The sequence below is a fragment of the Hermetia illucens genome, chromosome 1, assembly GCF_905115235.1.
Source record: "Hermetia illucens chromosome 1, iHerIll2.2.curated.20191125, whole genome shotgun sequence".
In the NCBI taxonomy this organism is placed as follows: domain Eukaryota; kingdom Metazoa; phylum Arthropoda; class Insecta; order Diptera; family Stratiomyidae; genus Hermetia; species Hermetia illucens.
Window position 1 is genome coordinate 49,641,338 of NC_051849.1, and position 23,645 is coordinate 49,664,982.

The following is a 23,645-nucleotide window of genomic DNA, read 5'->3' on the forward strand; positions in this document are numbered from 1 at the left end:
TCATCACCATAGTCGAGGTGTTTGAGAAAATATATCATCGTCCATTGAACTCTCTTACACCTCCTCCCCGTACAAGGCAACATGTAGAATGTTTGAGTTCATTTTTAAGCCTCAACTCCTCACAAAGAGAAAAGGAATCTGAACCAAGCGCTGAAAAAGGCAGTGAGCCCAGAGAATGTAATTGCAGAAACGCTGAAGCCGAAAAATTGGCTTTCCATGTCCTTCGTTTCCATGTCCAACCGTGAAAATGCGCCCTCAGCGGTCGTCAGCGACTTTTAACATAAGTAGTTCGGGCCCCCTAGCTGGCAATATATCTGCATCCCAGGTAGTAGCCTTGACAAAGCTTCTCTGTGGAGAACGAACCGCGAATGACCGGTATACGTCGGGACACACTGAGAGTCGATGGGATGATGTGAGCCTAGTTCTGCAAGGTGGTACTTGTGACATATATTAGAAACCAGTCCCTTCGGGACCCTGGTCGGGTAGTGTGCATTGAACCGGTGTTAGTAGACTGCGTTGCCCCGAGCGAGCACTGATTCGTCCGTGAATTCCGGAATCAGCGAAGCGTAGATCAAGCCTCAGGCTGTGTCCCCGAAGGTACACCCGTTCCTGACTATTGCGGTCACTCCCTTGCACACGATGCCCTGGTGAATTTTCCATGGAGAATAAATCTAAAGCAAAAAAACAAGTCGGGAAACCGGAAGCTGGACGCTTCAGGTATGAAAGGTTTTATGTACTTCTTTTATAAAAACATTTGAGTATAAATTTGTCCCATTAGTATGTAACACATAATATACTTATATATTATGTGATTGGGTGATATTGACATTCAAAATCGTGAATTTCCAAAGAAGCGACAACTTTGACCTATTAAAACTTTGTTATTAATAGTGCGATTTCCATCAGGTAGGATCAAGCTCCATGTTATAGCCTATATTGGTGCAATTGTGTAGCCAATTACCGAAAATTATAGTAATATACTATTATTAATTTTATTTGAAGGGATATCGGTATGAAAGGGATTTCGAAGCCTAGCCAGCATATAGTGGCAACGTCTTGATTTTTTTCAGATTTTTCGGTTGGGCAGTTTCTGAGAATGGCTCCGTTAAATAAATGGTCACCTTCAACCCCCGAACTCCCCGCCTTTCCAACAAACGTCGAAACTAAGACTCGAACTTCGGAAAGTACTAACCGAGTCCTTTCATTTGATACCCCACATGACTATATTTGGTGAAAAAAAAATGTATGGGGACCTCCCCTTAAATTCAACATAAAAAGATATAACTCACTGTATGCGTGAGCGTTCACAGTTCCCACCTTCCCACCAAAATTTGGTGTCGCTGCTACAGTCTCCGAAAAAAATGCGTATTACGGACGGACAGTAAACCGATTTTAATAAGGTTTTGTTTTACACAAAACCTTAAAAATCGACGAAATAGCAAGGAATAGGGGATAGTAGCGTCAAAAACGGGCTGATGGAACTGGACGAACTATTGAACCGCATCCCCTTCTACAGACGAATGTGGAGAGCGGCGGAAGACAACTGGAAAGCAGAAACAGCCGCGCTCCCCGCAGAGAACGCTGCTTGCGCCAAACGGACCACAGATAGACCACTGCAAAACGAAATGGAGAAAAAATGGAAAGAGGACGACGTGCCTGAAGAAGGCTTTATCAAAGAAGTTTGCAGGGCCCAAAAAAAAAGAAGGTGAACAAGAATTAAAGGAAACGACTGGCTACGCTGCCAGAGACCCGTCTGTCCAAAGACGAAAAGGCTGCAAACCAAAAGCCAATAGCAGAGAAGACGAGGAAACGAAGACTAGACTAGACCGTCGGCTCTGCTCATTAAGCCGAGCGATATGCGAGGAAATTCCCTAACAGCAGGAAAATCAAACCTGAATGGGTGGTATGCAGGGTACGAATGCGGATAGTACCCGCCAAGTACTGCAGGTGTCTGGTCTAGGGACACATATCAGCAATTTGCAAGGAACCGGACAGGAGGACAACATGCCGGAGATGAAGCCAGGTAGATCACCAAGCGAGGACCTGCAATGAAAGCGAAAGTTGCATTCTCTGAAGGGATCATAGCACTTCTGGCGAAACACCGCACACAGTGCGGGCTCGGGACGATGTCCAATCTTTAGGGCGGAACTTTTACAAATTAACATGCTGCGGAGTGCAACCGCTCACCAGTTGCTAGCGCAATTCGCTGCGGTAGTACTAATCAGCGAGCAATACCGAAACAGGGACCCGGCATCTCGACTTATCGGGCACCGCTGCCATCTGGGTTTGGGACGACGTTTGACTGCATGTTCTTGCCGAAGGCCGAGGAAATGGGTTTGCCGGCATTCGGTGTTTAGAGATAACGTTTTTTAGCGTTTAGCTGACGCCGAATGAGACGATGCCGGATTTTCGACGCCGGCTTCATGCTCTCGAGGACGCCGTTTGGAGGGAGGGGCGAATCCTGGTAGGCGGTGACTTTAATGCTAGGGCCATCGAATCAGGCATGCCTTAGCCAGACTCCAGAGGGAATAGATTCTCGAAATGGCGGCGAGAACCGGGCTTATAGTTTTAAACACCAAATTCACGCCAACGTTTCGGCGCCCAGGCTGTGAAGGAAGCATTCCTGACATCACTTTTGCGTCGAAATCCCTAGCACCGTCGGTGGTGTCCTAGAAGACTTCTCGGCAAGTGATCACCAGTATATCGCGTTCGAACTCTGACGAGAAGCAACCTGACGCTCCCCCTGCCTGTGGAATGTTACGAGGGTAAACATCGGGAAGTTCGTTGAAGCTCTTGGTGAAAGCAGAGGCGCGTTGAAGGGCACTCCGGCGAGTGATAGCGTCGAAGCTGACACCGTCATAATTCAGTGATGAACCTGATGATGACGGCGTGTGTGGCTTCCATGCCCCGGAGGGGCTGCAGCCGCGACAAGCCTTCTATGTACTGGTGGACGGCATAAATTGACGACCTACGGAGGGAATGTCAAGCTCCGCCGTTTAGTACAACGTTTACATGGCAACAAAGAGGCACGCGCCATAAAGGCACAGTATAGATCAGCAAAAAGGAGACTCCGCAGCGCGGTAAATAAAAGCAAAGCTCGCCGCTGGCAGAACCTGGTCAACGAGATGAATGAGGACTCGTGGTGACTTGACTATAAGCTTGTCACCCGGACCCCAGACATCCTGTACGGGTTGATGTCAATAACGTGGAAAGCGTCGAGGATTGCCCGCTTTTCATAATGAAAGAGCTCCAAGAAGTGGTTCTCGCCATGAAAAGCAAGAAGGCGCACACAGCAGCCAATCTCGACGGATAGTGCTCCTCATAACGTTTGATGTCAGAAAGGCTATCAATTCCGTAAGATGGACAGATATGCTAGGCACATAAGAAAACTCATTCCACGTGCCGAGCTGTCTCTTGCGGATATTGAGAGCTCTATGAGATGCCAGAGGGCCAGATTAGGATGGAAATCACGACGGGCTGAGACTCGATATGCCCGAAAAGCCGCGTCTGATCAGTGATGCAGACGACGTTGCGGCACTTGTTGCCGGACGCACTGTTTAACAGACGCAAAGCAAACTTGACATATTGATTCGACGGGTAAGCAGATGGATGGCTGCTCATGGTTTCACCCTTGCGCTGGAACAAACCGAACTAGCCATCTTGACCAGAAAGAGAATCCCACCCATATCGATTCGCGAGTTTACTATATAGTCAAAACCAGCGATTAAATACCATGGTTTAATGCTTGACTGGAAGATGAGCTTCTTAGAAAAAATCAATCAATCAATCAAATCCTATATCTGCTAGGAAGGGTCTCATTGCTCTATGGGCTGATGCCTTGCTCAAGTGCAGAGACGAGGAGTTTTGCGAGTGGTCGTGATGGTGATCCCCGTTGCCCTCCTCGGCAACGAGTTTAAAGCTATCTACCGCCGTAAGGGCGGGTGGTTGCCCGTTAACGTACCCTTACCCAGTGGCAACTCTCTTGGTAAAATGAGCCAAGAGGCAGATGTACCGCGCGGCTCTTTGACAATTTACTCTCATGACTGAACCGAAAGCACGGTGAGATTGATTGGTTGATTACTTCCTTACCCAACTTCGAAGCGGGCATGGAGGTTTTCAGTCTTACCTGCACAAGATTGGGAGTGGTGAACGACGCTGAACACACCCTTTTCTCTTGCGAAAGGTGGAGCGGCTTTCGTCAGCAGCTTTATGCAGACACAGGGAAACTCTCTCCAGACAACACTGTCAGAGAGATGCTGCAGAGCGCTGGCAGCTGGAGTCCTGTTGCGCATTATGTTCGGCCTCTTCTTATTGCGAAGAAAATTGAACTCGACCGCCGGAGGGACCGGCTGGTAAGGGGTTCCCTGACCTAACAACTCCGTTCCCCCCTCCCCTCCCTATGGTGAAAGGGATTCGATGATTTGAAGACTCCCAAAGTCGGGAGAACGTAAGGGCTGGCTCGAAGTAATGTGTCAAACAGCTGCAGTTAAGTTCTCTGATGATAGGGAGGTGTTTAGTTGATAGTCCGGCAGCGTACTGTTGCGGGAGTCGAACACTCTGTGCGTGAACACATTCACCTACCCTACTCCAAAAAAAAAACATGAAAATGCAGAACGAGCTGCTGAAGGAAGTATTGAGAAAGAAAACAGAAAATAGCAAATGCACTAGTGTCTAAAGGCAAACCCGCGCTGCGTAGCAATACTTAAATGGTGGTCCTGCGGGGTTGGGGACTCTTTTAATGGGTGTAAATCCCACGCGCGCTGGTTCCGACGCTCGGGCGACTGAACTAGAACGCGACTTTTAGACTTTCGCGTTTTTTCTTTCGTTTGTTTTCAATTAGAAAGGGGGATATCTTCGATAACAAAACAAGATAGTCTTGGCCCTTTACTGAATCTGAAAAACTGCCGTACTCATGACTACGGTCCTTATCTTTCATATCGTCGTTCATGTTCCGGAAAAGGCAACTCCGGTGGCTAATAGACTAGTTTCTGATTCGGAGCTTGTTGATAAATTACTTTTCCTTGGTTTTCAATTATCAACTGAATTCCTAACGGAAACGGAAGGAACATAGTCGAGATTGCAATCGTCGACACCATGTTTAAAATTGTGTAGCCGGTAACTTCCCTTCATGGAGCAGCAACGTAACACGGTTCAGTTAATGCACGTTCAAAAAAACTGCCTCATATTTATGCGGAGAGCAGCCAGCGGCCATAAACTGGATACATTCATTTGCAGCTGCTAATTCGCTAATAACGATAAGCAATTACGTCACCAGCTCCAAATGCCAACCAAGCCGTAAAACAAAGCCAGAACCATGCAATCCCCCAAGGTCGCGCTCTACAGCGGAACAAGTTTACCGCGGCAGCGATAAAAGCGGTAGCAAAAACAACGGTTTTGATAACGTATCAAAGCAAGGCCACCACGATCACTTCCGTTCCTGAATCATTGATCCCGACTTACGGGGCGATCTGCGTCTAAGTGAAAATCCAACGAAGCCACTTCTGCGGTCGTTCGAGCACTCAAGTACCGTCTCGGTCGTCCCCTGCCCGACGCTCGCCCTCATCGAGGCTGCAACTCATAAGACAACAAACAAAACTTTCCAGTCGATGAGTCTAAAAATAAACAGAAAATGGAAAATCCCACGATCGGTTGCAGCTGGGTCGGGAAATGTCTTCCTATTCCAATTAGGCGACCGCAATCTGTTCGGATTGGAGTCTTGCAGGGCTGGCGGTCGCAATGACGCCCGTACGCACACAGCACGCACGCAGGCAAAAAGAAAGTTTCATTCTCGCGCCAGCAAAAACGGTCGGAGTCGAATTTCATTCATGAAGTGATTGAGCAACCTCAAAAGAGGCAAAAAGCGAAACTGCGACGCCGGAGGCTGCCGCAGTGGCCCAGACTCCAGCCGAAGATCGAATTTCCAAGTGCCACGCGTGGCTGGGCTGATTCCGGTCCGCATCGGGGCAGGGGGACAAGCATTTTACGAGCTACTAAAATACGGCGCGGAGCCAGCTCTAGGCGGTGTGGGCGAATGTTTACATCTGGACGCAATCGGCCTGCGTTTGGCGGCCACTGGGCCCCGGTCCCGCTGGAAGGCTCGGTCTCGGTCAACGAGCACCGACCACCCATCTGTTTTGCGTTTCCCAGCACAATCAAAGTTTGAATCTGAACGTGATTTACGTGCCGCCATCTGTTACGCGGCCCGGGCACGCAGCCGACACGCAGGAATGTTGCGAGTGGACTCGGGAAGGCGCCACTGCGACCGAGGACGAAGGATAAACGCTCGCGTGTTTGTAATTTCCAGGCGTCCCGCTGGCCGGGAATGCGAGGACGAACTCATTTTGCCAAGTTTACATGCCTAAACGAGGGAATTCATAATCAGAACCCGACCCGTCGCCGGAACAGGCCGTCTGTCGCCCAGCTCCCATCGCACTTCCAATTCGGGGGTGGGCGTGCGACTACCGTTTGCGTATATGCAAATTAACTTCCGAAACTACTCGCGGCCGGAAGTCTTGAACGGGACAGCCAGCGACAGCCGGGCGACCTGGGCCGCGCCGCCTGTCGTGGCTGCCCTGGCTGCGAAGGCTCACCCATCATTTCCGCCACGGCTGCAACTGCTCCCACGACGAGACTGCAACGCTGACGCAATGTGCAACTGCTACCGCTCCCCACGAAACGCTGAAAACCTAGAAATGCGGGGGAGTTTTGTTGATGTTTTCACGCCGCTGACGTTTGACGTTGCTCCACGGAAAACTTCACTCCCAAATTCACACACGGATCGATTTTCGCACGCACAATTCCACGTCTCACACTGTAAATCACTGGCACGTTGCGCTTTGAAACGCCTCCCGTACACTTTTCACATATTTTCGCAACACTTTCACGGTTTTTTCGTTCATGAAATCCGCGAAAACTAAGGGCACAGCTCGGACATGTCGCGCGATGCCTGCGGTGGCAGTCAAACGGCCATCTTTGACTTGTCTGTTTTTATTCGTCAGCCGACTGGGTCCGTGCACAATGGAGCGGGAGTTTGACAGGTGAACTAGTACATTCGGCCGGTCTTATTGTACCAGCTCCAATTGGACTATGGTGAATGGGACAAACGGAACTCGGGAAATCCCCGCGACAATTATATTTGAACGTAATTTTAGCCACGCACAAATGTAAATGGCGGAAAAATAAAATTTCAAGAGTTATAAATTCTAGTATTTGAACAATTTAAAGGACTTATAAATACTAAAATTTAAATCTCAGATTGAATCTAAAACAAAAACCAAATTTTTGAAACCGATCCCCATGAAACATGGGCGGGGAAACTACAGGGTGCGGCAGAATAACTTCTTTTTTTCAAAACTCAATAAAAACGATTGTATGCATCGGAAAATATTTATTTATTTTTTATAATGTAGGTACATGTCTAAAGTTTTTATTTACATTGTTCCATCTGATCAAATCTGTTAGGTGACGTCCCCCATTCTCCATACATTGCGTAAACCGATTTCTGGCGTTTGTCATGACTCTTGTTAGCATAGCACGTGTTATGTTGGCAATTTCTTCTTGGATGTTGGTGTTCAAATCTTGTAGGGTTCTTGGACGGTTCACATAAACACGGGATTTCAAAAAAAAACCCATAGAAACCCCCATAGAAAAAGCTCACACAAGTTCATCCGAGAATTGAAGTCACGTTCTGAAAGTTCCTGCACTATCGCCATCTTATAGGGGTGAAAATGAAGATAATCACGAAGAATTCTTCTCACAGAACGATCGGATAGTCCAAGGGCAGATGCGTGTTTGCGTGCAGAACGCCGTGGCGATCGCAACATTGACGCTCTTACTGCTTCAATGTTCTCAGGTGATCTAACGGGCCGAGGGACTCCAGTTCTTCCTTTTGTCGCACTTGCAGTTTGTCTGAATATAGCGACCCATGTAACAATTGATTTGCGGTCTGGGACGGGAGCCAACGGGGCTAAATTAAAGCGATTCCGAAATGCACGCTGTGTGTGCTTGAGAAGTAAACCTCAACGGCAAAGGCACGCTCCTCACTATTCCAACGCATGATGGCGACTGAACCGTGTCGGGACAAAACTTTACAGTAAAAACCTCGCGGTTGACATTTCATAGAATCAAATATTGAAAACGATCACGACGAGCCGACCCCTTTAGTGAACGGGACAAAGGCTGAAAAAAGGGGGAAGATAGTGCCCGTACTAGGAATGATAATAGCGTCGAGGCATCATTTTCTTTTCGAATGGATTTAGGCTCTTTTGCTGGTGGTAGCGTTTTGAGCGATATTTTGTTATCTACGAAGATTTTAGTCCCTACCTTAAAGTAGACAATGCAGATTTCCGTTTTTTAGGCACCTGTTGCTTGCCGGAGTGTTCCTTCACGTTGCGCTTTTACTATTTTGTTTCTCCGCGCACCTGCTGGTACATGGTTGGGGGTCATCCATGTTGGCTGCATTACTGCTTTCCTTCGATTCTTTCTCATCCCCTATAATTTATTGTGCGGCGACTTGGCGGCTCTCATCATATTCCTGATTGCTCTTGATATATATTGTGCTTGCCTTCAATAAATTTAAACAGACCAAAAATTTACACTCTAAGCAAAATGAACAATGACTCGTCTAGGTCAGTCTTCAATTGAACAAACTTCTTATGGGCAAGAATGACTTGAATTCCTACTTCCGTTAATGTCGGAATGTTTAGCGAGCCAGTTTTGCACAAGCCTTTTACTGCCCTTAACTTGGGGGAAGATCTTATAATAATTGACTTTCTTCTCTTATAGTCCCTTACGCGTGCGGTTGTTATTAATATGGTCTATCGTTCTCGCTTCGCCGCTTCTTTTGCATTTTTGTTATGAATGTTTTCAGGCGCGACGTACGAGGCGTGAGCACCTCCTCTTTCTAAGCTGCCTGTAACATTAGATGTCACGGCATCCATGCTGTCTATTAACGAGGCAGTAGTCGAGATCGCTTTTGCCATAGTTTAATTAGTTTAGTTTACTGGGGGGAGCCGCAGCTCCGGGCACACAGGCAATTTTTAGGCCTATTGTACTATCCTCGTAAATCGTCTATTCAATGGCTTCCCGTCTACAACGCTCGCAGACTTTAGCGAATCTGAGAATATTCTCCAGTGGGAGAAAGTGTGAAGATTCTTCATTGAAGAAAACCTTACCAAGGTGTCTTTTTTTGACATCTGAGGAGGCTGGGCAGCTGCATACAAAGTCCAGGGCCGTCTTCTTCTCCTCTTTCTATTGGCTGCACATAGCCAAAAGCACCACCCCACTCTTTTCCATTTGGTAGTTTAAGGAGCAGTGTCCCATTGAAAGCTCTACTACGGTTTTCATGTCCCACTTCTTAAGGTCAACAAAAATGCCGTTCTGGCGACACCAGGGTCTTTCACAAGGATTTTCGCTTGCCGGCAAGAGTTCAAATTTCTCCACTCGGCTGTGTGAATCCTTGCAATTTCATCCTTCAGAGTAGACCTAACACTAGATGGCCGGATTTGAAAAGCTGGTTCTGGCCCCACCATTGTGTATCCAGACCTTCGCCGAGCCAGTCTGTCAGCCTCCTCATTACCAGCGATGTTTGAGTGCCGCGACACCCACATCAGGAATGTTTCGTTCAGTTCAAATTTCAGCAGCACCTGATGACAACTCCACACCAACTGGCTTAATATGTCGTTGCTGTTGGAATGGTCGTCATTTAGGATAGCTTCAAGTGCCGCAGTCGGCGTAGTACTCATTACTCCGGTAATACTTAGGCAACTAAGGCTCTGAATCTTTACAATCGTTAGCAGCTTACTGTTGTTGTTGTTCCTGGGTATGGATTTAAAATGTACTCCTGAATACTTGCCTATGTGTGTCAGCTGGATTTCCGCCTCTGCTGAGGTGGGTAGCGTATGCCTCCTCGCCTGACGTTCCTAGTGAACATAACTAGTCAAGTCCATTGCGGAGGCAACAACTGTGGATTGGATACAGAGTTGTATTCAAGCGGTCACATACTGTGTCTGCAAACTTGCTGGTAATTATTACGGCTAGATTGTCGGTAAACGTTTTTGTCCTCCAGGCGCTATAACAGGGTATCCATTACCAGGAGCCGTAACTGACAACTGTGGGCAACCCCTAAGACATCCTGCCTCAATAGACTTCTAGCCGAGCAATACGTGGATATTTCTCTACTCTAGCATGTGAGAGATCCAACTGATTAACAGCGGTTCGATTCCATGTTGCCTTGCCACATCACAAATTGCCGAGAATAAGGCATAAATGAAGGCACCTTCGATGTCCATGAATGCGCCTAAGGCGTACATTTTTTCAGACATCGCGTTTTCAATTTTTCCCGTGAGTTCATCGAGTGCTGTCTCGGTGGATTTGTCTTTCTGGTAGGCGTGTTGTCTAAGACGAACTAGGAACTTAGGAATGTATGTCTCCCTACTAGTCTTTCTAGTCCTTTTAATTGGAATATAAGCGTGTGTTAGGCATGCATGACATATATTCCGAATATGTAGACCCAGACCCATCCATTCCTTCTATTACCAGCGCCAGCAGACTTGTATCTATGGAACGAGTTAAATGCCCATTTTATTCGCTTCGAATGATACTATTTTGCATGCCAGATCCCAGCTTCTCGGTTGAGGGTTGTATGCATCTGTCGTCCCCGAGATTAGATTTTGGATGCGCTTCAAGCAAATGGTTTGCCGTTTCTTCATCGCTTTATACGTATCTCCCGTTCTGTAAACGTAAATAACCCAGCTTCTGGCTATATTCTCTAACATGGATCCGCTTCAGCCTTGAGGTTGCCTCAATAGAATTATTCTCTTCGCAAAAGCGTCTCCATGATAATGGATCCCATGCTCTTCTTTAGAGCGTTCTGTGCCTCTTTATAGGGATTCCAGTCAACGACTGAATCACACTTCAGAGCACGATTGAGGAGCATCCTTTTCGTTCTTCGCTGTATCGCCAAATCCGAGTTCCACCATGACAGCTTTCTTCGAAAGCTTTTCTCATGCTAGTTGTAATCATCTATGTTGTCTTCTTAATTCCAACAATGGATTTGATCCATTCCAGGGATCGTGACTCGAGCGTTAAGTTCTATTTTATACGTTGCCCAACCTATCTTCCACGGATTCCGAAATGGAGTGGGTAGAGGTGGAACCATGCCCATTACGAAATCAATGCGTCTGTGAACTGAGAGTGTGATATCGTTTGATACTCTCCACTCTCCGACCAGAGCCGCGATGTCAGGGGATGCCACAGTGATGTCGATGATCTCTCGCCTGAACACGTTGAAGAAAGTGGGTTCTTTACCCAAATTAAGGATCTGCAAATCGGTTCCTACTAGATACTCCAGTAGACTCGATCCTCTTGGGAACTTCACCAGCATATGTGATGAGCGTTGACATCACATCCTGCTATTAACCCCATACCTCTACTTTTGTCATACTCTGACAAATGTTCTACTGGGAACTTCTTCTGCGTCATAGGGGAAATATATAGAGCACCATAATATCTCTTTATCTCCCTGTTGATTTTCTGTGGTTAGTTTAGCTGATGTGGTGTCGCCATCACATAGGTCGTTAACCAAATTAGCCTGAAAGTCTTTTGAGACTACCATGCAGCAGCGGGATCGATCACTTCCATTGGAAGATTAGGCCCCTAACTACCCCACCAACAACCTACGGTTCTTGTATGGGGTATATAAATGTCTTGAAGCTATTGATTTGATGACTGATGAGTGCAGTCGCCGCTTTACAATTCTGCAAATTTACTTGGGAAATATGGCACCTCATCTACGCTTCAGATGAAGATGCCGAGGGCTGCGCGTCCTTTCCAATGGTTTTAGGAGGCGACACTTGTAACGTGACAGTCCCTGGCCCGATAGTAAAGAAAATTCCCGGCCTATCGACCCTCTCTCCTGTTTTGCTGCCTAGCAGCCTCCAACTGAAGGTGTTGAGGTTATTTTGGACACCAAGTTGTTCCAGAACCCAAGCACCATTCTGCTCTTCTTCTGGAAGCCAGAGGAAGCACTTTTTGAACGCTGACCTTTCCAGGATTAGTCGCGCACGTTCCCACATTGTTGAGGGAAGAGCAGTACTACCTGACCCAATCGTTCGTGTCTTCATCGGCAAAGTTTGGCAGTAACATTTTACGATATACACCTATCGACTCAAAGCGAAGCTTAATGCCTTGCGAGGATGCAGTTCTTATAGCTAGGATAAGTTTCTTCCTAAGCTGTTCGCATTGCTCAGTATCGTTACCGGATGGATTAGAGTCGTCATAAAAGACCCATCCATCGGCTTCGACAGCCTTGGCTGCAAATGAAGACCTAGCCTTTGCCGGCCGAGCCCTCTTTGCTGCCTTTTCTGTGGCAGCTGCCCCGAAGTATTCTTTCCCCTCAACCTTGGCACAGCCCGTGGGTTGTGATTTGCCCAGAGGCGGTTTACCCGAAGGCTGTTTGCTGTTCGTGGACAGGTGCTTACCTTTAGGCAAGACTTTATCCTCTGCAAGTGGCGCCGATTGGAGGGTCAGAGGTGCTGACAGCGGGGGCCTGCTTCGGCTCGTCCGTTAACGACTCGGTCCCAATTAGATTGGTTCCCACTTGATTAAGTGGAGGATCTGAGTCTAGGCCCAGGTTCTCCATCGATGAGCTTAGGGTTGCGCCTGCACTCGGGGTTGGTTCGTCACGATCGAAATTTAATTTTAGTTTTTTAATACGTTTTTGTTTTGTTTTCTCATAATTGGCTTTGTATATTCTCTCTCGACCTATATTGGTTTATGGTTTTGGATGGTATTCCATTAGCAATTTCTGTCCACGGGAAACTTCTCGTAGGTCTGTCTGTCTGTCCCACTTTCTTAGAAATAGTGACGCTCATTGACACACTGGAAAAGATAAAACTGTGAGCCTTCATGTGTGCAGTAAATGAAATCTTTCCACATTGAACTTGAGGGGGTGCGCTCATATATAAAAAGGGGGATAAGGTGTCCAATTATTTGTCACAGAATATAGTCATGTGGGATAACAAATGAAAGGTCTCCATTGATACTTTCTGACTCTTGTCTTAGTTTTGTACGTCAAGCTTCCCTTAAGTGCATCCTTCCATAAAATTAACGAAAGTAGATCATGTGTTTGTAATAAATTTAACAGGAATAACTATATAAATAAATATAAATAAATAAGAGCTTTATTTTTATTTTTATTAACTTTATTTAATTCTTTGAAAAAGTACACTGTGTGAAAATGAGGTGTTAAATTTCATTTCAGATTACAACTTCTATTATTCTTGTATATTTTGTTTTAATCGAAGCAACGAAATAAGAAGAAAACTCAATTACTCAAAATATAATCAAAAAACAAATCGCTCTATTAGTAATACAATCAAAGAATAATATTTCAATAAAATTTATTCCTGGTCAATTATTAAAAATTCGTGAAAAAAGTTGCCGAATCAAATTTTTAAAAACAATAAACGATATTAGAAAATTTAGTGTACAAATGGAGGACATTTTGTTTTCAGTAATAAAAATCTATAAAATGTTTATTTTTAGTTTCCGTTTATGCGGGTTATATAAGAATTTATGTTTAACGTAATATATTGCTTGCAATAAGATTTTTTCTCACTTAGGCATAAAATCAGAGAGAATTCGCGGTAAATATTTGAAATCTTATTGAGTTTTTTATTGAAGGCACCGATAGATCTTGAGTCTTCTACAATTCACTTTTCCGTTATTTTTAACAAGAAGACATGCGATAGGGTTTTCTTTATTTCAGGCAAGCTGTCGCTCGCGATCAAGGCAAGAGTTTACATACTTTTAACTATGATCCTCTACTCATTTCTCTATCATTTAAGTAACTTTTATACAATTACGATAACAGCTTCCGGTCAAGCATTTTCTCAGCGGAATATTCTTGATGGTTTGTTTCTTTTTTTGTGTTGTTTTATAATTAATTTTTGGAAATCGTTATGACTAGTAATGTTTAAATTTAGCATTTTTTTTATTTTGAATTTGATGTTTTTATCTAATCTGCATTTGCTCTTGGTTCTTTCTGAAAATTTCCAACTGCAAAGAACTCGAATTTTATAGCATTTTGGTAACTGGCGAAAGGCGAATTTCCTACGAAATTCGACGATTTCGAGGTGAGGTTTTGTATTAAAAACTTTTCAGATAATCTATTTTCGAATTTATTTAATATTTTTTTTTTTTGTATTTTTGTGCGTTTCAATCTTTAGTACTATTCCAACTGCGTAAAATTGAAATTCTTCCATAAAATTCATTAACAGGCTGTCGTTAATATCTCCGAGTTTTTTTCTTTGTTTTTTTACTCTCCGTTTTCAACTTCAAACGGAGTGAACAGTGGATTAACCATTAAAAAAAACAATAAATAAATAATCATTTTGAGTTCCATTCATTATACTCTCACTATATTAGATATATTTTTGGATTTTTTTCTTGTAAATAATTAGACGACATAAATAACTTAAGAGGCGAAATCATAAGGGCTCATAAAAAATTATAATTACATTAGATTATTTCAATAAATTCAACAATGGTATACAGGCTCAACAATGAAACAAGAAACTTTCTGTGACTGATATTTTCTCAAATTTTCTTTCTACCAAAATTTACGTTTCTGGACTTTTGGTCGTTTGTACATTTTATGAAGGCTTCGAGTTTTTCTAAGCCCGTTCAACGTAGTTCCCGGGGAAAGTGCCAAATTGGCCTGTCCGTTGAGACGTTCCTACGAACCAACCATCGTCGCATTTCTCCAATACGTAAACAATATCACCTTCAAACAACTCAAGTTCGTCCGTATTTTGTGGACTGTATTTGTAGATGGCGCGATATCTGGGAAATAGAAATAATATTTTATGATTAGTTATAATATAAATATTGATATCCTGACTAGAGTAGCAGTAGATCTTAGTGGAGTGGAAGCGAGATCTACACTGAATCCTTTTCGCAAAAGCTCAAAACTTGGGAGGTCACCACTGAAGGCAACTTTACGGCTATGCAGTCGAGACTCGCAGGTGACGCCACCTCAACATAAGATAGGTGAGAACGCAGGTAAACAGACTAGGGATGGAATAAGTGAATCCCTTGGTGTCCAACAAGCGGCCAAAAAGAAAAAAGTCTCATCGCTAAAGAAATCAGAGCCGGCGAAAATTTTGGGTAGTTCTTCGATTACGGCCCCAACTTTGACAAAAAGGAAGAGCTTACAGCTCGAAAAATGGACAAAGGTGGGCGGCCAAAAGTGGCACAAGGAGAAAAAGAAGATTTCGTCTGCAAGTAATCATTATCCTTCGGAAAGTCAAAGCCGCTCCGGAACTGACAAATGGATAGTTTTCGTGGTCAGACAGAAAGTGCTAGGAGAGCAAACAAACGTGAAACCTCGAAAGCAACCGATAGTAATCGAGTGCAAAGATCTAGACGAGGTCACATCACAAGAGGATATCTGTGCTGCGCTAAGGGAACAATTCAATCTTAGCGAAATAGAAGGATGAAACAGGTATATGGAGGTACACAGATCGCCGTTATTAGTTTGCCGATGGAATCAGGGATTAGACTGATTACCGCGGGCAAGGTAAGAATAGGTTGGGTTATATGCCGACTTAGGGACCAAGTATCTTTCAAGAGATGATTCAGATGCTGATGATTCTGGCGGGTGAGTGAACTTATAACCACAGTGACAATCAGGCCATCTTTCTCGACATCAGGAACGGGGGAGACGACAGTCAAGTGAGCAACAAAAGCGGAAAAACCAGGATAGCTGGCAGGTCCACTGGTGGTTTCCAGGAAGAGACATTCCTGGCAGCTTTAGAAGGAGGTTACGATCTAAAGGGAACGGCGCTGGAAAAAGTGACCCAGTTATGTCTACAATGCCGCGAAGCGATTTCCATTATAATAGGAAACCAAACTACCAAACCAAGAAATTGGGTTGTTGAGGGCGTTGTGTCTGCGAGCGAGGAGGCTTTGCCAAAGTACTAAAGGGAAGCCAGAACATCGGTAGTTGGAGAAGGCATGCCGCGATCCTCGAAATGGCCCTAAGAAGGTTATATGGGAAAGTAAGCTGAATTGCTACAAGCAGTTGTGCCTGGAAACAAATACGAACCCGTGGGCGCTGCTTACAAGGTTGTAATAAACAAGATTCGTGCAGAAAAATCACCCCAAGTCCCGTGCCCGCGACTCTTGTTAAAAAAATTCGCAATCTTTTTCTCACAACAAGAAGAAAGTGAACTTCATCCAATGGTTCAACAGGACATCTTTTCAATCCTCGGGGTGACCGAAGAGGAACTACGGGAGATCTATGGATCGATTGGGGACAAAGCCCTGAAGTTGGCTGCTAAAATCAGGCCCGCATGTTTCATAAGTACATTCAAATCATGCATGGTTGAAGGAGGGTTTCCCGCTCAGTGGAAAACGCAGAGTTTGGTTCTACTACCGAAGCCCGAAAACCACATGGTGCACCCTCTTCATACCGGCCTATCTGTCTTTTACACACTATGGGGAAGATGAGAGGAGGGTGATACACAATCGGCTGCTTCCGTTCGTCAAGCTAGCTGGTGGCTTATCGGAGTGACAGTGTGGATTTCGTAGAGTGCGGTGCATGGTTGATGCCATTGTGACGGTCGTGGACCTGGCCCGGGAGGCATTGGCCGCTGGTGAGTGCTGTACGTTGATAACGCTGGATGCCAGAAATGGCTTTAATGGCTAAACCCTGGTTAATTAGCTCGGATAATCCAGAGTTACGTCTCGGAAGGACTTTTTTGATACGAAACGGACGACGTGCCGAAGAAACATATTGTGACAGCAGATGTTCCCCAAGCCCCCGTACTGAGGCCACAGCTGTGGAAGATAATATATGACGGAGGGCTCGGCCTTCTCGTCCCAAGGGAGGCAACATTGATTGATTTTGCAAACGATGTGGCAGTGGTAGTAATAGCAAAATACCACCAGGACATGAAACTCTATGCAATGCTCTCAAAGCATTGTTCCATGTTTACTGGACCTAAGCATCAACTTCTCAGAATTATTCGTGCTTATTATTAGTGCTTGTGATATTTTGAAATTTCAGCATCTGCCAAATTTGCAGACAGCATCGAAACTACTAATTCTTTCGGAAAAATTATTCGTCAGTCAGGTTCTCCGAGCTGCTAACTCTCTGCTCTTTCAATCTTTGAAGGCGTCCATTACTTTATTCGTCTTATCTGTTTACTGTCTCAAACATCATCTTGACCTCAATGGTATCACTACTATCATTCGATCCTTCTATATACGAATCAACTTTAGCTAACTGGTGGATCATGGTACTTGATTATTAGAGGTCCTTATAGTCCGAGTCATGAACAAATAGCAATGATAGCTGGCTCTACCGCTTCAGATGTAAGAAACGCGGTTCATTATCTTTTATAGTCGCCTAATACTTAGACCCAAAGAGGCGACAGGGCGGACGACACTGCGGTAAATTTTGGATTTGTGGAACGCTATGCAGCGCTAGTGCGTAAAAAAATTTCATAACAACTTTCTCCATTGGCTGGTAGCATTGATTCGAGATATTTAAAGATCACTGGCACTGGTTCAGTCGTCAAAAATTCAGTTTTATTCAGATTCAGTTTGTGACCGAGTTGCATGAGACGATCATTCCATTTTTGAGCTAGTTGCCCGAGATTACCTTTGCTATGAGACACTAAGAAAACATTATCCGCATAAAGCACTAGGATGCTGGGCGTTGGATGTTCCGTGACAGCGTCCATAACAAAAACAAAGAGGAGTAGTGAGAGGGCGCTTCCTTGATAAATATCGACAGAAACGCGAAGCGGTTTTGATACACCCGCCACACTGTGAACTTTTTCGGATCGTGGTAGAGCAATTTAACCCGGCGCACGAGTTTCCTGGTACTAGGTGTTGTCGTAAAACAATCTTTGCTCATTCAGCCGCGGGAGGTGGAACTCGGGTACCCTTGCTTTGGTGATGAATAGTATCAATTCCGTTTTATGCCGAGTCCGCATGTTGCCGCCCACAGGCACTCCTTTCACAACGCTTTTTCCATGATGTCACTCATAATGGAAGGAAACATCTCTGACCCTAATATATCACTAATTTGCTCGCATACGCGACCACATTCAACCCGTTCTTGTCCAATATCCGTGAAATTTCGTCCATCACTATTTAGCAGAGCATGGGATAGATTGCGCCACCCTGGGGCGTGCCTCTATTTACAGGTCTGGTCAAGTGGCTACCTACTAGATCCGACTGGATTATCCTGGTCCTTAGCATGGATATTATCCAATGCGTAAGATATTCCTCCAATCCAATACAGGCGTTGGTACTAACGTGGTTGAATGCTCCCTCTATATCCAGGGAGGTAGCTAGAGTATTCTACTTATATTGCAGTGACCGCTCAAACATGGCAATTACCTCGTGTAGAGTGGTTTTTGTGGATTTGCCTTTGAGGTAGGCATGCTGGGACTTAGAGAAGGGTGTTATCTCCATAAAAGCCCTTAAGTGGATGTCCAGGACACGCTCTAGGGTCTTTTATACGAAAGTGGTGAGGTTGAATGTCAAAAGTCGCGAATTCATGGCCGCGCATGTCCGCATTCGGTATGAAAACCACTCGAGCGCGTCTTCAAGACTGTGGTAGGCATCCCAATGAGATACAGCACCCGTAAATTTCGACAAGCCACGGCATAATTCTTTCCTGCTGCTTTTGTAGCATGTATGGCATTATACCATCTGGGCCCGGAGATTTACACGCGGAGAAGTTGCTTATAGTCCAGCTGATCTTATCATCAGTAATTACCGATTTGATAGCCTCGAATAGCAGCATACCCTCCAAGCAAGGCGCTGACTCATAGTCCTCCTCGCTGGCGGGGTAGTGCTCCAAGGTTTCACCAGAAGATTGCATCTGGGAGCCTTCCGACTTTTTAAGAAAGAATGGGCTTCTACGTTCCTTGGACAGAATCTTACTGAGTCTCGCAGATTCGCTGGTACTTTCAATGTTTGGACAATAATTTCCAATGATACCTGTTGCCATCTGCTTTGTCCCCCACATAATCATGGTCATCATCCAACATTTTTTTAAACCCCATCTCCTTATTGCACAATATTTTTCGAGACATCTGGACAATATAACGTCGAGTCTGATACTACAGAATAGTTACTCTTGCGATTAATTAGACTATACACATACGATTACCATAAACCCAAACACGCCCACCTCCATCGCTGACAGTTCCTGCCAATGTGCTTCAACCCCTCGCCTCCCCATTTTTCCGATAAGTTTGCATTTTATTTCCACTGTTCTACGGGCCGTAGCTCTAGTTCACCACTCGTCGAGCTTCCTAGCGTAGTGGGTTCCATTCCATTGCATAACCTGAAATGGAGTTGGCGCCGTTTCATAGTATATGACCTATCCACTGTCAGTGCCGGTCACTTTAAATGTACTATTCCTCTATAATAGTCGAGAGGAAATGTAGAGATAGTTGTAATTCCAGATATTGCATAAGACAGCGAAAGCGGGTTCAGTGCTGCTAATGCACTGACGGACATCACGTTTCATTCCCCGGTTATTTCGATGTTAAGGTGTTTGAGCAAAAAAGATATCGTCGTGTACCAATATCGCGGGCTCCTTGTGGGAGTTGCGCTGCACAACTCGGGTTGTGTTCTAAAATGGCGACGAGAAAGATGGGGCAACAATCCCGCCAGCTGAATCAAAACCATCTGGGGGAGGAGAACCTTCACATAGTGGCACTGGGAAACGCTGCGCTCACTTTACCTTGTTGGTCGTAGTAGGCGTTAGGTAGGTCTCGCATCAATTGTTATGAATACTGAGCCTGTTCTCAGTATAAACTCGTGCCACGATGCTAGTCATGGCGGGGCTCTAATTGTGGTCTATAATCCACGTCCGAAAAGGACCGTGGAATTATGCCTATAAGGCAGGTACTCACGTTAATCCCCCAGGATTTTTACCGCGCAGATCTTCTTATAGACACAAAGGAAAACGAAAATTGAATTCAAATTGTCATTTGTAAATAAAAAATTACCGGGTACCGGGCATCGAATTAATGTGTGGATCATACTATGAATATGAAGCTTCAAAAACTGTACAAAAGATAAACTTTAATACTTACGCTATCGGTTCTGAGTTCGTGTCGACATGTAACACTTCTGTTTTATGTGTAGTTTTGGTTTCACGCAGCATACCATTAGGGTGTTGTCCGCCATTTGTTACGTGGTTAAATTCATTATTCAGACTTGTGCGCAATTGATCCAATGTGGGTGAAATATTATTTGTTGTGATTAGTGTACGTGATGACGCATTTCCAGTTGGCTTGTTCGATCCGGAGTTTCCAAAACTGACGGTTGAACGGCCGGAATCATCAGCACCAATATCAGTTAAAACCTAAAAGGGTTGATAGAAATTATGACTCCGTAAACAGACTAGGAAGGATTGAGGATATAAAAATCTTTCTTCATTTATTATCGCATTATTAGATACTTACATCAACATAAGTCACAGGGAAGATTCCCTTCCGATTAGCTATTTTTCCTTCAAACCAATTTGCGTCGACGCGTCTGGTCAGCGTGACGAGTTCACCCTTGTTCAGGGACAGTTCAAGAGCCGATTGTGCCTGGAAATTATATTTGGCACGCGCCTGACCCTCGGACGGTTTCTTCTGTGGTGCTGGTCTGCTGCCATCCTTGGTTATGATCTGTTAAGCAAGAAATCAAAAAGTAATGAAATTATCCAATTTTAATCAAATCAAGATAGCTTAAATTGACTCATGAGTTAAATCAGTTAAACAATGGAGATCAACTTTTATAGCTCCCCAGCCCATGTACTGCCTAGAAATTTTCAATGAAATTAAGTGGCCATAACTGAAAAATAAGAAGAAAAGAAACTCCTTTGTCCCTTTGTTGTTGCTCTTTGAAAGGACCATAAAATTGTTGATGGGCCTTACAGCGAGTGAACAAATATTCTTTGCCTGAATAGTCACAATTCTATTGTGTCGGCGTGTTTATGTCTATTTTTTACCGCTGAATAATAGAAAGCTAAAATGAGATAAGGCCACTACGAATAAGGACTCAGGATATTGTTCTGTCAACGTGATGGCATTTCACACTTGTTTTACATGGGCATAGGAGAGTTGTCGTGTTTAACTGAAATTAGCAATCTTGACTTGGCTTCATCAGAATCTTGTTCGAGACGCCAGCTTTTGGCACAAAATTTAAGTTTCGAACATGGATGAATTAACGAATGAACGAGGACCAGCTTTTGAAAATTAGCAGAAGTTCTACATCTTCATGATTTGTTTTATTTTCCATTAAAGGGAATAAAAGCTGTAGATATAAGGAAACAGGATGAAGAATTTCAGGTATCCCGATGGGATAGGTTGGGAGAACTAGATATGCATCATTTTATGGTGTGCACATTTTGAGCTCCCCTCCCCAAACGATATCCTCAGTGAAGCTGATTTCGGAAAGTACTAAAAACTAATGTAAACGACGCTTTATTTGACAATATTTTTTCAGAAACCTCTTGTTTCATGTATGAGAGCCGCTAATTAAGCTAGTATTGTAAGGAAAAATCCGAGCCTGTGATGAAAATCGTGCGGCTCCATCTCCCCCACAATTAGTTTAATTTTGTTGAATTTTCTCTTTTCCAAATGGAGAGAAAATTCCAGGCCAAGGTGGAGTTCTACTTTCCCACTATCTTTCTCGATATTCTTGCCTCTTGCCTATAAGAAGTTTCAATCTCAATTAATTTCGTTGCAATAGGATTAATGTTTTCGAGTAAATTGAGGGTGGCAGTCAAACAGACCCGAACACAACATTACAACAATTAAGGGCTAAGATCTTTTTCTTTCATGTAAATGATCGAAGCTAATGGCTCAAACAGTTCCCAGAAAAGCCATCGTCGTAGACCCCAGTGCTTGAGATGCATATTATCAGAATCGGTGGTATTGGATCAGTAAAGGGGGCTAGGATCTTCCACGATGAGAGAATTTTCGGTCGTTCAGAGTTCATAAAAGGAATGAGTTGTCTAAAGGACAATCATAGGAGTCCGAATGGAACTTTGAAGAATTTCAGAGTTGAGCCAGAACAGACTCTCTCGAATCTGGTAAGCTTTCAAAAAGGAAGCGTTGTAAAAGAATGTGGAACACTGCGAGAGCGGTTGCTACCAATGAAACGACACAACACCTAACATGGATGGCTTCTGCCCATCGAGGCGAAATGAGGACAAAGGGCACCTGGAGCGCGCCTAGGAGACAATTTTCAGGGATGTTTTGTTCTGGGCTATGTGCTTATATCTTAGCAGAAGGTTCAGATAGTTTTCATACTGAAGCTTGTGAAAGATCATCATCATCAACGGCACAACAACCGGTATCCGGTCTAGGCCTGCCTTAATAAAGAGCTCCAGACATCTCGGTTTTGCGCCGAGGTCCACCAATTCGATATCCCTGACCTACGCCGCCGCTACATCTTAGGCAGGGTCTGCCTCGTCTTCTTTTTCTACCGTAGATATTGCACTTATAGACTTTCCGGGCTGGATCATCCTCATCCATACGGATTAAGTGACCCGCCCACCGTAAGGTATTAAGCCGGATTTTATCCACAACCTGACGGTCATGATATCGCTCATAGATTTCGTCGTTATGTAGGTTACGGAATCGTCCATCTTCATGTAGAGGACCAAATATTCTTCGGAAGATTCGTCTCTCTAACGCGGCCAAGAGTTCGCAATTTTTCTTGCTTGACAACAACCGTGCGCGGATTTCATCATCGTAGTTGTTATCGGTTGTGATTTTCGACCCTAGATAGGGGAAATTATCAACGGTCTCAAAGTGGTATTCTCCTATCTTTATTCTTCCCGTTTGAGCAGTGCGGTTTGATGCTGTTGGTTGGTTGGTTTTCGGTTTTGATGTTGTTGGTTTTCGGGAAGCTTTCGAAAGTTGGCAATTCAAAACCAAAACAGGGGGGGGGGGGGTTTAGGCTTCACATGGTAATGAGGAAATATATTGCTGATGTTGGCCTATGAAGCCAAAGCGTAGTGGGTTGTAGGTGAATTCCAAAGTGTGGTTGGAGCGAATTAAAGGGAATTTAACAGCGTAAGACAAATCAAGGGACGTGAGTGGCATTATTCCCAACAAGTACAAACATTCCAGTATTAAGGGTGAGGGAGCCCGCGGCTAAATTTCGCCAACCGCAGGAAATATACGGTCGAAAATAGACGCTTGTTGTCCAAGCATAGATCAATAGCATATGCGTACGTAGAGGCAGACCAATTTTGCGGCTGAGAATCTATTTGGAAATCCTTAAGCTAACATCTGGAAACCACACATCAAATCACCACCGAATATTTGAAATGAAAAATTACGGATGTAGTGGGAAGATTGGTCGCAACGCAATTTTCGCCACAAACGTTGTGTTTGCCTGAATATGGAATTAGGTTGTTTTTTTTTGTTAATGGAAGGGTAGACACAATGTATTTATCTATCACATACTACCTGTGATAAATACAACATTTGGCAAAAATCGGGCTGGACGACTACGTACAGAAAGAAAAGAGAAAGGGAAGACCCCTATATTCATATACCACTGCTTTCCTTAGACCTCAGATCGGACTGCGGGAAGATTGTCTCAACTGA

General features: G+C 44.4%; 2 protein-coding genes across 30 annotated transcripts in view; both read right to left on the reverse strand.

The window, feature by feature from the left end:
* Positions 1-6,972, reverse strand: part of LOC119661387 (activated Cdc42 kinase-like) — a 71,671-nt gene extending 64,699 nt beyond the window's left edge. For both annotated transcript variants that reach the window (XM_038070710.1, XM_038070709.1), the window contains exon 1: positions 6,591-6,972. In XM_038070710.1, the coding sequence (XP_037926638.1) occupies positions 6,591-6,597 (7 nt within the window). In that variant the 5' untranslated portion in view covers positions 6,598-6,972. The remainder of the gene's footprint in view (positions 1-6,590) is intronic.
* A 6,754-nt stretch (positions 6,973-13,726) lies between these two features.
* LOC119649465 (sorbin and SH3 domain-containing protein 2) overlaps positions 13,727-23,645 on the reverse strand; it is a 410,936-nt gene continuing 401,017 nt past the window's right edge. For all 28 annotated transcript variants that reach the window (XM_038051671.1, XM_038051761.1, XM_038051695.1 and 25 more), the window contains 3 exons: positions 20,499-20,708; positions 20,127-20,398; positions 13,727-14,844 (listed from right to left, as the gene is read on the reverse strand). In XM_038051671.1, coding sequence (XP_037907599.1) covers positions 14,676-14,844; positions 20,127-20,398; positions 20,499-20,708 — 651 coding nt within the window. In that variant the 3' untranslated portion in view covers positions 13,727-14,675. The remainder of the gene's footprint in view (positions 14,845-20,126; positions 20,399-20,498; positions 20,709-23,645) is intronic.